Source organism: Herpailurus yagouaroundi, unplaced genomic scaffold, assembly GCF_014898765.1.
Source record: "Herpailurus yagouaroundi ecotype Mexico unplaced genomic scaffold, PumYag 77, whole genome shotgun sequence".
In the NCBI taxonomy this organism is placed as follows: Eukaryota; Metazoa; Chordata; class Mammalia; order Carnivora; family Felidae; genus Herpailurus; species Herpailurus yagouaroundi.
The window spans coordinates 14,728,560-14,740,780 of NW_024412388.1; the positions used below are offsets into that span (position 1 = coordinate 14,728,560).

The 12,221-nt window shown below is 56.2% G+C and overlaps 1 protein-coding gene across 1 annotated transcript; it reads right to left on the reverse strand.

Annotated features, from left to right (window-relative positions):
- Window positions 1-244: 244 nt before the first annotated feature.
- Window positions 245-12,221, reverse strand: PLA2G2C (phospholipase A2 group IIC). Its single transcript, XM_040463366.1, has 3 exons — window positions 11,309-12,221; window positions 9,538-9,641; window positions 245-1,689 (listed from the first exon to the last, which is right to left on the reverse strand). Exons 1-3 carry the CDS (start codon window positions 11,437-11,439, stop codon window positions 1,523-1,525), a joined length of 402 nt encoding a protein of 133 aa, XP_040319300.1. The 5' UTR covers window positions 11,440-12,221; the 3' UTR covers window positions 245-1,522.

The window sequence follows — 12,221 nt, forward strand, 5'->3', positions numbered from 1 at the left end:
CGTAGTGGGGGCTCAATAAACGTCTGTTGGATGACTGTGTGATTACAGCCCTTTGTGCGTTCATCCTTATTATATTTGATCACAGCCTTTCTCCTCCCAGACCTACAAGGTGAGGGGCAGGGGCCACGTGCACAACGTTTTGTGGCCTCCCCGTGCAGCGCAGTGCAGAGAACTGGTCACAGTTCTCAGCGAGCCGTGAACGAAGACCGGCGAGTACTGACTGTATAACAGACCACACCACAACTTAGTGACTTGAAACGGCAGCCTCTATGCAGCTCACACTTCTGCAATCGGCCACTTAGCCTGGGGTCAGCTGGGCGGTTGCCTTGGTTCCAGCTAGCTTCTCTCGTGGGTCATGGTCGGCAATGAGTGGGCGTGCCTGACCTTGGCTGGGTGCTTTTACATGTCTGAGGTCTGAGCTGAGACAGCCGGACTGACACTCTGGCCGCCGTCTGCCAGCGGGCCAGCCCAGGCTTGTTCTCAGCAGCGCCACGTGTCCTGAGACCCGACCTGCTGAGGCCTGGGCTCGGGAACCGGCAGACCGACCATTCGTACGTTCCACTACGTTCCGTCGACCAAAGTAATTCACGAGGTCAGCGCAGAGTTTAGATTCAACCACCGGGAGGAGCAGACTCTACTTCCTGATGGGAAACGCCGAGCGTTCCTTTACGAGAGGCGAGGATACAGAGAGGCATAGCCTCCAGAGAGGACAGCTGTGTGGCCGATTTTGCAACCTACCACGCCACGTGGGCGTGACAAAGAACAGAATCCGCCCACGTCAGGCGACTTTGGTGTTCGTTAGCATCGGAGTCTGATATCTCCAGGGCCTCCTGAACTCGGATGGAAATGTCGGGTCCCTCTGACGCACTCTTCCGAGGCCATCTTTCCCCAACTTTTTGACGTCTTCCTGGCCCCGACATCCACGTGGAGTGGATGTGGCTGTTCTCACGCTCTCTTAAGAGGTGAAAGTGGCCTTAATTTTTGCCACCGGAGGGATTTCAGAGAGCAGAACGCAAGCAAATGAGAAAAGAGTCCAAAGCATGCTTCTCGGATCCTTGGCTGGATCCCTGTTTTGCAGGGTCCCTGCTCTGTCCCCGGCTGGATCTGGGTCGTGTGCCCTATTCCCAAGTCCGCCGTGCATCCTGACTTTGGGGTGGGGGCGGAGGGGGAGTTTAGGGCAGATCCTGGGTCCTCTGCCCTCCTGGGAATTCCCAGATGGGGGTTGGGAACATCTCTCTACCCTGTCCCCTTGCTGTACTGCTTCTTAGCACTTACTACTATCAGAAAGCGTCACTTATTTGTGTACATGTGAACAGGCACTCTCCCTCCCTCGCGTGCCAGGGTCTTATCTTTTCCATTGCTGGTCTGCAGCCCTCTGGTGTCGAGTGACGAAGGAGTACCCTAGGCCCTGTGCTGAATGGTGGCTGCAGCCACCATTGGAGCCTGTTGGGGACGGCATGAGAAGGCTTCCCGGGAGGGTGACTCCGGAACACCTGCTGACCGGCCAGGGGCCTGTGGCTGCCTAGCACTGGAGTTTACGCCTCCCACAGTGGGGCCGGGTGGAGAACTGCTTGAAGGTTTTCTCGTAGGTGGGCAGGCTCTCTCTGAAGCAGTACGCAGACTGCTTGTCGCACTCGCATGCCCGCAGCCCACAGAGACAGCTGACACCGGGACCGAGGGCACATGTACCTGCAGAGAGACAGAGGGCCACCCGGGGGGGGGGGGGGGCTCCGTTTGGTCCTAAGGTTGCGGAGAACAGGGGGCTTGCTACAAGGGGTCGGGGGTTGAAAACAGAAAGGGAAGAAACAGGGAGTCCTTTTCTTTTGTCCTTTTGCTGTGTCCCCAGTCACACCCGGACACGCCACGGGGACGGGAGGGAAGAGAAGCCTGGAAGGAAATGAGGAGGGCAGGGGGAGGGGGCTGCACGGAGGGGCGCCCTGAGTTAGCGCGCAGGCCAAGGGCACGGGACCCCCTCTCTCAGGACTCACCTATGTCCAGCTGCTTGCTGACCATCTTGCTCGGACGCCTGAGGCATCTCCAACTTAAGACGTTCAAAAAGGAACACTTGAAGTAGCATTCCCCCCACCCACCAACCCGGCCTTCACCCACGCTCAAAGCTCGCAGACGGCACCACCTCCCACTCGAGCCAGAAAGCGAGCAGCAGCCTGGGCTCCCCCCACCCGCCTTCCAACTTTTCACATCCAGTCCACAGCCAGCGCCGCTGATTTCTCTGTTCAAAATACTTCGCTCTCCGCCCTCTTGTCTCCACCTTCTTGGCCGCTACCCTCCCCCCGTCCCTATCGCCACCAGCTCTTCCTCCCTAATGGGAGGAAACAAACAGGGACTTTCTTAAACTGCAGCCTGGATCAGGGCCACTCTCCTGCTTCAAGCCCCTGGGTTTCCTAGTATTTGGGGGAGGACGTCCAAATCCTCACCGGAGTCTCCAGGGCAGCCTTGCTATGATCCAGCCTCCCTAACTGGTCCATTGCCATGGCCTTTTGCTCTGCTCCAGGCACACTGGCCACTTTGTCACAGGCCTGGCTCGGTCTTGTCCTGGGACTCTGCTCTCACCATTCTCCTTGTCTAAAACACCTCTCACCAGGATCTCATCGTTTGGGATGAGATGCCCCCTCCTCAGACAGGCTCTCCCTGACCCCTGATCAGGAGCCCCCCTCCCGCGCATCCCCGTTTATTGCCTTCAACGTGCTTTGCACAACCCGCACGTCTCTTGAGTATTCACTTGCTTCCGTCTATCCCTCCTCAATGGAGTGTGAGCTCTGTGAGGCTGGGGCTTTGTGCGTCTCGTCCGTCACAGTATCCCCAGCATGCGGAGCAAATGCTCCTTACATCGTAGGTGCTCAACCGACAGTCCCTGATAAGCGAATGAAGCCCCTCTGGGCCTTTGGGATCGAGTGTCTGCCCTTTGGCCGAGCTACCACTAGATGGGGATCTTTTATTTAGTTACTGGAGCTGAAGTGTGTGTGTGTGTGTGTGTGTGTGTGTGTGTGTGTGTGGTTGTGGCTTCCCCTTTCTAGAGAACTGCACCCCAGTTCCCTGTTTACAGGGAGAGTGGTTTGACTGCGGCATGCACGGAGTGCTCCCTACGAGCTTCTGGTGATGGCAGTGGTGCATCCGGGAAGAAGAGCCCTTTGAAGTTGGATCCAGTGCTGACTGTCCTCTGTTTGTTTGCCTTTCTCCCTCCGAAGTCCAACTCCTGCAGCAAGCTGTCCTCCCACGTCTCCCTGGAGACTTGATTTCTCAAGGCACGTCGACACCCACCCCACGCTTCAGCTGCGCCCTCCACTCACCCACTGGAAATGGGCCAGGAATGCTCGCGCCCCTGGCTCTGGGCTCCGCCGCTCCCACCCTCCCTGACACCTGGGTCACCTTTGCCCTCGTGTTCCCCCTTTCCATCTGTGAGCATCCTCCAGGATCCTCCAGGCCCCAGCTCCCCCGGGAGCCCCTCCCAAGCCACGCCCCATCCCCTCTGGGTCTCTCGCCTCGACCGCCTCGAGCATGCCCCTTGCTTCCCTCCCGGGTGGCCGCCACAGTCTGCAGGGGCCAAGGGTCCGCCACTTGGTCTCGTGGCTGGTGTTCTCAGGGTGCAGGGCCCTGCCCCCTTCAGCCTGGCTCTCCTCCGGAAAGGGCCTGGCACCCTGTGCTGTCACTCACCCCGGCGCTGTCTTTCTGGAAGCCTGAAGTGAGACTCCTTTCTCACTCTGCCTTGGCCTCCTGGTTATCTCTGTCTTCTGTTCCTCTCTTCTTCTTTACCGTCTCACTTCTCCACACCTCCTTTGTCTTTTCGCTCACTTTCCCGTCCCTTTCTCACTTTGTCCTGTCCTTGCCGATGCACGGAGTAGGACCCTCTCCTGACGCGCAGTGTGACCTCTGATGCTCCCCTGGGCCCCGGGCCTGCTGGAACTGATCCCGAGCAGGGGTCGACGGCATGGACTCTCATTCCTGGGGCATCCCACAGCCGTGGCAGAACCAGGCCTGTTAAGACCTGGAAGGAGAGGCAGCCCCAAGGCGAGAAATGCCCTGTTTGCAAGCCATCTTTTCAAAAGACAAACCCGGATCTGTTCCTGCATCTTCTAGTTTGCTAGCAGGGAAACTGAGGCATGAGAGAGGAACATGGCTTCAGGGCATTCTTTCTCATTCCACGACAGACTCCCATAAATAGGATGAAGCAGGATGCTCCACATCGCTGCCCTCCGTGAACTCAGCCTCCTGCCGAGGCCGCCACCGGCCTGCGTCCCAGGCCTCCTTCCTGCTCTCCAAATTCTCTCCCCGAGTCTCTGGTTCGATCTCAGGGCCTTCAATACCGATCACAGTGCCGATGACTCTTGGGTTCTCATCCCAGCCCAGTGTCGCCCCTGAGCTCAGTACTCCAATGTGCTCGGGTCCACCCGACTTCCCTCACTGGTGGGTGTCTGATTCGCATCTTGAACTCCTTGCTGTGTTCTCACAGCTGTTTCTTCCCCATTTGCAGAAGCTCAACAGACGACACTTTACGTGTGGCCGCCCCGGCCCAGAACCTTGGATTCGGTCTCTTTTTCCTTCCCACCCCACATCCGGCCCATCAGCAGGCCCTGACAATTTACCTCCGTGACACGCAGCATCTGACACTTCTCCCCTCCACTTTACCATCCATGGTAGCTTCTCCCCAGTGCTCCTGAAGCAGCTCACTGACACCGCCCCACCTTTTCTCCCTTGCTCCCCAACCACCCCGGACAGTGGTCAGAGTGATCTTTCTAGAGCAACATTAGAGCTATCATTTCCCGCTTCAAATGCTCTGGCAGCCTCCCCTGCCACTGGAGGAGGCGGTGAGCTCCTTCTCTGTCTGCCCCTCCCCCAAGCCCCACGAAGGAACCCGTTCCCCTGTGCGACGCCAGCCCCGGCCGCCTGCTGCCTCTGCTCCTGCCACACTAGCCAAAGGCCACCTGGAGTAGCCAGCCTTCCCTCCTTCTGTTGTCATCATTCTGTAGCCTGTCACCTTGTCATAGCACTGGTCAACACCCGAGTGTACTTTACTTCTGAATATTTTGTGAGCTGGACTCCTCCCAGAAGGCAGGCTCTTTCTGCCCAGGGAGTTTGTGTTTTCATCGCACGTCTTCAGCTCTGAACACGCAATGAACACTCCATCGCTATGTGCTACAGCTTGCCTGCCTGGACGCTCACGGTCTGTGGGTCAGAGAAAGGGTCCCCGTCCCACGACCCCGGACGCCCGGTTCTCGGGCCAGACCCACCACCTGTGTGTGCTTTAGGACCTCAGGCAAGTTGCGTGTCCCCAAGCCTGTGTCCTCTGCTTTCAAATCAGGAAACAGATACTTATGTTAACTATCTCATGAGGTTTTCGTTCATTCACTCATCAAACTGACAGGTCCTGAGTTCTTAACATGTGCCTGGCTTTTGGCTAGGACCTGGGGGTACAGGTCTGAGCAAGCAGACCCCACATCACTTAGCTCCAAGGGCGTCCCTCTCTGCGGGTTCCAGTGAGGATGAGTGCCCCCCACGCCCCCACAGGACAGGCTTGTTCCTTGCTCTCTGGAACTCACATTTGGGTTGGCGGGAGAGGGGAAGCCTAAGTACACAAGGTAATTTCAGGTGGAGACCAATGCTAGGAGAGGAAAGGGGTGATGTGTCAGGGACAGAAGTGTTGTGAGGGATCAATTCAGCAGTGCTGGAGAAAGATCTTTGCAAACTGCAAATTCCAGTGGTTCTCATGTTCACCTTCCCTCTTTGGCAGAGGGAGAAGGGCGGAGGCTCCGACATGCCTCCGGCTGGAACCTGGCTGGCCTCCCACGGCCCCTGCACAAGCCACACACGCATGTGTGGGTGGAGGAGGGGGCATCTCCGCGGGCTAATCTTAAAGTCCCTTGCAAATGCCAAGTGCTTCTGTAAGCCCAGTCAAAGGAGGGATAACGACCTCCCTGGTTGCCCGAGGGCAGCCTTCCCTACCTGGCAAACTGGCCCCAGGGCTTGGGTTCCAGGCCTTTCTCTGCACGGATCTTCCGGTGACATTTAAAGACGCGGACAGGCCAAGTTGCTTTTCTCCCTTCCCTGCTCACCAACTACATCCCAGATCAGCCCTTGGTTGCTAGGCAACTGGGGACCAGGCTCTGGTACAGGATTTCAGAACTTGGAGGCTGGGGGGAGGGGAGGGGCATTAACCCTTGCAAGGCAGCTCTTTGAACTGCAGAGTAACCGGAGGGGGGGGGGGGGAGAGCTTTTCTTCTCTAGGGAGTTAATGACGTTAGCGCAAGGGGATGCAGGTGCAGAGGAAATGCTTCAGCGCAATCTCCTAACAGTGATGAAGAAAATCCCAGTGCTTTTCCACCAAAGCGAAGGGGAAAAGAAAACTTTGATGCAAAAAGAAGTCTCAGCTTCTAAAAAGGAAACGCACTACCGAAGCACCTGCTATGGGCCAGCCCCTTCAGCGGGGTTACTTTAGCAACCTTAGGAAGGGCAGACTCTTATCCCCATTTTACAGACGAGGAGACTGAGGCCCAGGATGGTTGTGTAATTACCCAGCTAGAAGGAGTGCAGCTGGGGTTCAGACCCAGCTCTGCCAGACCCCGAGGTATGTGCTCTCTCTGGGCCTCTTAGCAGGGTCCATAGCGCTAGAACAGAAAGATCTGGGCGTTATAGATGAGCCGAGACCATCTGCCTTTCTCTGCCCTCTCACGAGCATGCTGCCCACAGGACAACAAGATTTGCATCTGTGTGAGCCCTCCAACCAAGTGTGTCCCCCCTGCCACCCTCCTGGCAGCCCCATGCCTCTGGGGAGGGCAGTGTAAGGCAGGGACGCTGGTTCTGGGGGCAGACGGCCTAGGTCGGGATCGTGACTCTTCTTTTCCTGGCTGCGTGACCTCGGCCATCTCCGCTAACCTCTCTGAGCCTCAGGGTCCTTCCTGATAATCATGCCCACCCCAGGGGTGTATCACAGGGGTCCAAGGTGCGGTATGTAATGCCCATGTCACCGATGCTCAGAGACCACAGCTACTGCTATTATACCTATTTCATGGATAAAGAAACTGAGGCCCAGAAAACTCAGGCCAAGCACTGTGTTCCAGAGCACTGGAAAGGCTCCAGACACATGCGTGTTAATGTTGCCTGTTACTCGGATCACACTCTTGCCCTCTCTGGGCCTTAGTCTCCCTGTCACTACCATAAGGTGTGGGTCTAGACGGTCTCTAAGGGCGCTTTCAGCTCTGGAGTGTGCCAGGAGAGCACGACCCGAGGCTGCCTTGCTCTGCGCCCGGCCCCCACACAGCGCTGGCCTTGGAGGGGCACCCAGCAGGCGCTCAAGCAATGCTGGGCAAGTAAGTGAATGTTCCTGTGTCTGGTTTGTGGGCTCAGCACGTATCAGCAGCAGACCCGGGATCAGAACCCAGATCACTCAGCTCCCGGCCCCACTCTTGGGAGCAGGGGCTTGGCAAGGCGGGGTGGGGAGGACAGGGGGTCGACCTGGCACTCACCGGCTGGGTCAGCTGAGGCGGGGGATACTAATGTCCCCCCACCCCACCCCAGTGCTAACTCCCTAAGCGGGGCTCTGGACTGCGGGGGCCCTGCTCAAGCTTCAGGAGCCGCTAACTGCCTGGCGGCATCTATGGAAAGCACAGCCCAGACCCTAAACTTCCCAGCCCAGTGCCCAGTCCCTGCCCACACCGCCTACCGCTGCCCAGCATGTGCCAAGCAGATGTTCCCGTGTGCCACCTCGGGGGAGGGGGCTCCGGGCTCTCCCCCAGGTCACTCTTCTCTGTCTCCTGGGCTCCCAGGCTGCGGCTCTGGCCTCACGGGAGAGGGGGAAGAGAGGTGCTAAAGAAGATGCTCAAAAAAAAAAAAAAAAAAAGAACGCAGCAGCAGCAGGTGCAAAGGGCTGAGGCTTCTTCCAGGGCTGCGACCACAGCGCGCACAGGCTGCATCTGCTGAAAATCCACTTCCCTCCTCAGGGCATCTTTTCCCTTCTTTCCTGGTATTTGCACTTTATGGGGGCATCAGAAGACAGAGCTCCTCAAATGTATTTCCTCTAAAAGGGAGAACTTTTCAACCACTTTAAGATAACACTTGACATGACAGATATTATGATCAAGACGAAAAGAGATGAGAAGGAACCATATGAAAGCAGGGCCATGTGCCAGGCTGAGAAGAGTCAGGGGCACCTTTTCTGTGTGTGCCCCCCTACAGCCAATGGCCAGGCTTGTCCCGCCCCCAATCCCACCAAGTGGGGCCCAGAGGGGTGGGGAGAGGTGGTCAGAAACTCTGTCCCTCCCTCCGAGGGCATCGTGAGCCAAAGCAAACAACACTTCCGGGGTAATCTCCTCCAGCCCCCTCTCCTTGCCCCTCCACTAGGTCCTGATCCTGTCCCATCTCCTGTACGTGGCCTTGGGGACCTCCCAGAAGAGACACTGCTTTAGGTGTGAGCACAGTCATGGCCAGAGAGCTCCAACACAGAAGTCTCCTTGAGCTCATGCTGGAAAGAGGGTTCTCCCCATCAACAGTGTGTCTGGGGCCAGAGGCTGTGAAGGCTGAGAAACAGACCAGGCTGTATCTGGCCTCAGATGGCAGGGATCTGAGCCACCAGCAGCTCCCCATGGCTCAGGTCTCACCACTGGACCAGGGAGACCGTGTAGCTGTATTGCTTGGTCAATCTGGGTGTGTCCTGAGCTGGGGCCCTGGGTGGGAGGGGGGTACTGGGGAGCCCTGGGGTCTAGGCACTGAGCACCCTCCCTAAGGGGGAGATGAAGGGAAGGGAGGTGGTGGTTCCCCGACCTCAGGAGGAGACAGGTGGACTCCAACACATTCACAGCTGAGCACGAATACACACGGGGAGGAAAGCGGTTCATGCAACTCCACAAGGCGGGGTAGGAGGCCAGTCGCCCTAAGGGGCACTCAAACCACTGGTTCCCCCGGAATGAACGGCATTCGCGAGAAGGCTACAGCCCAGTGACTTCAAATGGGCTTGCTCTTCAAACTTGCCCTACACAAACCCCACACCCCGGTAGCCCCAGAACACGCCCCGGGATATTAGGGGCCACGCCCCACGTGTGGGACACTCGGTACTTGCCCACCCTTGTCCTTTGCTCTCCTCCCTGAATGGCCTCAACGACATGTGAGTTCTCTTCCCCGTCCCCCTCCTATTTACTTTTGTGTCCCCCATGGCACCTACTAGCGCTTGGCGTGGAGTCGCCCTTAACAAATATTTGTTCAACTGAAAGACAGCCGAGCTGCTTTGTTAACACATGACAGACATAAGGAGGAATGTTCTCAACAGCAACGGTTGCCAGGCGAAGCTGCAAGATTCCACGTCGTCTCAAGTCAGCCACTATTTATTGAGCAGGTACTATACCCCAGGCACCATGCTCCATGCTCCCAGAGGGTGCTGGACGGGAGAGACCGGAGACCAAGCAAAGACTCCCGAGAAGCTTTGACTCCTAGAATGGTCACTTTCCGTCTCAAAGCACTCTTCTGCCGGGAGGCAGACATTAAGGAAAGGCCCAGGTTCAAAGCCATTTCCCTACAGAGAGGGCTACTCACAGGCCACGGACCCATTGGCGATGTGGAACTGGTAGCTGTTCAGCACAGGCTGGCAGCCGAATTGCTTCAGCTTCTCATAGCAGCAGTCATGTGCCAGGCAGCATCTGGGGGCCAGAGCAGAGGAGAGGTGAGGGGCTTCCCTGGCGGGTGGGCCCTGGGGAATCAGCGGGAAGACCATAGGTGGAAACCGGAAAGGACTCCCCCGCCTCCTCCCCTGCATGAGAAGGCATTGAAGGGTAAGGAGGTAAGTTCCTGAAAATATTGAAACTACAAAAATAACCACTAACATCTAGTGAGCTCTTTCTGGCACCTTCTGCTATCCCATTAGCTCCTCAGCGTAACCCTGTGAAGGGTGATCGTTGTCCCCATTTCATAGAGGAGGTGGCAGAATTTCAAGAGGGGAATTTCCCAAAACTGTACAGCTGGCAAATGATAGACACGGGGCTCAAATCTAGGTCCGTGTGGCTCAGTCATTCACGTAATGACTTTTTCCTGAGCATCTACCATGTGCCAAGCACTGTGACAGTCCCTGAGGAGACAGGTGTCAGCAAAACACCCATAACTCTTTAGTCCTTGTTCTCACCGTGCTGAGAGCGGCCGGGGACAGGAAGGGAGAAGATCCACAAAGAGAAAACAGCTCGGAATGCCTCAACCAGAGCACGAGGGGCAGGAAAGCAGAGACCGGGGACTGGCTTCTAAGACACAGAAAAGAAGATGCTCTGGGCCAGACGCTTCGGTCCTTCCTCTCGCCATCCCCACCTGCAAGTGGGCTCTCTGCTGTTTGTCGTTGTTGTCTAACGGTGGTAAAATTCTCGCCAGCCTTTGGTCTCGGAAGGGGAGGCACAGAGCGTCAAAGAGCCGGGACTTTGAACCAGGCAAGTTCTTGTTCAAATCCTGACCTAGCCACTCAGGGACTGCTGTGTCTTCGGCTTTGCCACGTTGGTTTAGTGGGTGCTCACAGTCGCCATCTGTAGGATACGGACAGTCACACTGCCTTGGGCACTGGATGCAAGGCTTAAAGGTAGGCCCTGTGTGCGAATCACCAATCCCAGTGCTCGGCCCATGATGGGCACTTCATCGGTGTCAGTGCCCCCGCAGGGCTCTGGGGTCCCTCCAGCTGGACTATTCCATGCCCGGCCCGGAGAACTCAAGCTCCAGGAGCGACATTTGAGGCCCCACTGCAGGGACGTATTTATCCACGTGGGGTTGAAAGCGGCAAGAAACACCTCGCTTCTTTTTTCTTCAGACACACGACGTGCAAACTATCCTGGTTCCTGTCTCCCCATACCCTCTCCAGGTCACCCCAACCTCCGCTTTTTCTTGGGGCTCGCGCTCCCCACCCCCACGCCAAGGAGTAGGCCTGGCAGCCACGTTGGGCCATGTGGCCTCGCCCAGATGGACAACTTTTGCAAACTGGGCCACTGGGATTCTCTCTCCCCGAATGTGGAATTAGGCCCGGGAGACAGCAGGGCAGTCTTGCTGTGCTCTAAGCCTAAAAAACTGGGTTGCTGAGAGAAGACCATGTTTGCTGTGACGTCTGAGAACTGAAAACGTTTCTGGAGCTCTGGGCAGGACTGACTAGATAATTTTCGAGGTCTGGTGCAGAACGGGAATCCGGGGCACGTTGTCCAGACACGAGGATTTCAAGATGGCGGCTACAGGACAGCCAACCATCCATGGGCTTCTGTTACTTGCAACACAAGCGTCCTAACCTCCTGCCTCCCTTCGGGCACCGGTTTCAGTGCAAATCCAATGAGCGCTTTGGACTCACCTGTCAGTGTCATCCACGGGGTTCCCTTTGCCCCCAAGGCCACAGTAGCAGCCATATCCGTATATGAGAAGAAGGCGCTCCGCCCTGTGATGTACTTGACCGTCCTCTGAAACTGCCGGAGGCTGGGCCATCGCTGGAGGGCAGGAAGGAAGAAAGAAGGCGGGGTGCAGTGAGAACAATACCAGCAACTAGAGGGCTCGCATCCGGGACCTCAGGAGACCCCCAAACATGCTGCCTGAGCATGGCTGGGATCACCAGCCCCCGTCGCGGGGAAGACAATCTGGCTGGAACACTGTGTCCCACGGCCAGTTTCTTGCTAGTCCGGGATGAGAACCCAGCTTCCACGATGTTCAGGACAATGCTGTCAACTAGGTCTTCCCCCCACCCCCCACCCCCAGTGGAAAAAAAACCAAACAAACCCCAAATCCACCATCTAAGGCAGAAACACCCTTAGGTCTAATGCAACATTTACGGGAAAAGTTCAAAGCTAGAGATGCCAGTTTCTCCAAATATCATCAGGCATTTACAATCTCGCAGGAGAAACAAAATACTTGAGAGGCAGAAAAGATGCCCTCAGTCTATTTTTTTTTTTTAATGGCAAATACACATGGACCCAGCAATTTTTTACTTCTACAGAATGTTTACAAAAGTGGGGAAAGAATATATATATTCTGGGGGATGTTTGCTGCAGCGCGTCCCCTGTGGTATGAAAAAAATTGAACACCACCTACATATCCACTGACGGGGGAGATGTCTTGAAAACATCTACTTTTAATAGCAATATCTCCGGGCAGTGAGATTGAGGAAGTAGGTGGAGAAAAAGATAGGCACTGTTTATACACTTTTATGCTGTCTTTTTTTTTTTTTATAATGAGCATGTATTACTTTTGTATTAAAATGTTCAAAATGTGCG

What these genes read in the sequence shown, in the direction of transcription:
- PLA2G2C (XM_040463366.1), bottom strand. Translation starts at nt 11,439, where the DNA reads ATGGCCCAGCCTCCGGCAGTTTCAGAGGACGGTCAAGTACATCACAGG. An exon ending in CCCGTGGATGACACTGACAG is followed by an intron (nt 9,642 to 11,308) that starts GTGAGTCCAAAG and finishes TCTGGCCCCCAG; the next exon opens with ATGCTGCCTGGCACATGACT. An exon ending in CGCCAATGGGTCCGTGGCCT is followed by an intron (nt 1,690 to 9,537) that starts GTGAGTAGCCCT and finishes GTCTCTCTGCAG; the next exon opens with GTACATGTGCCCTCGGTCCC.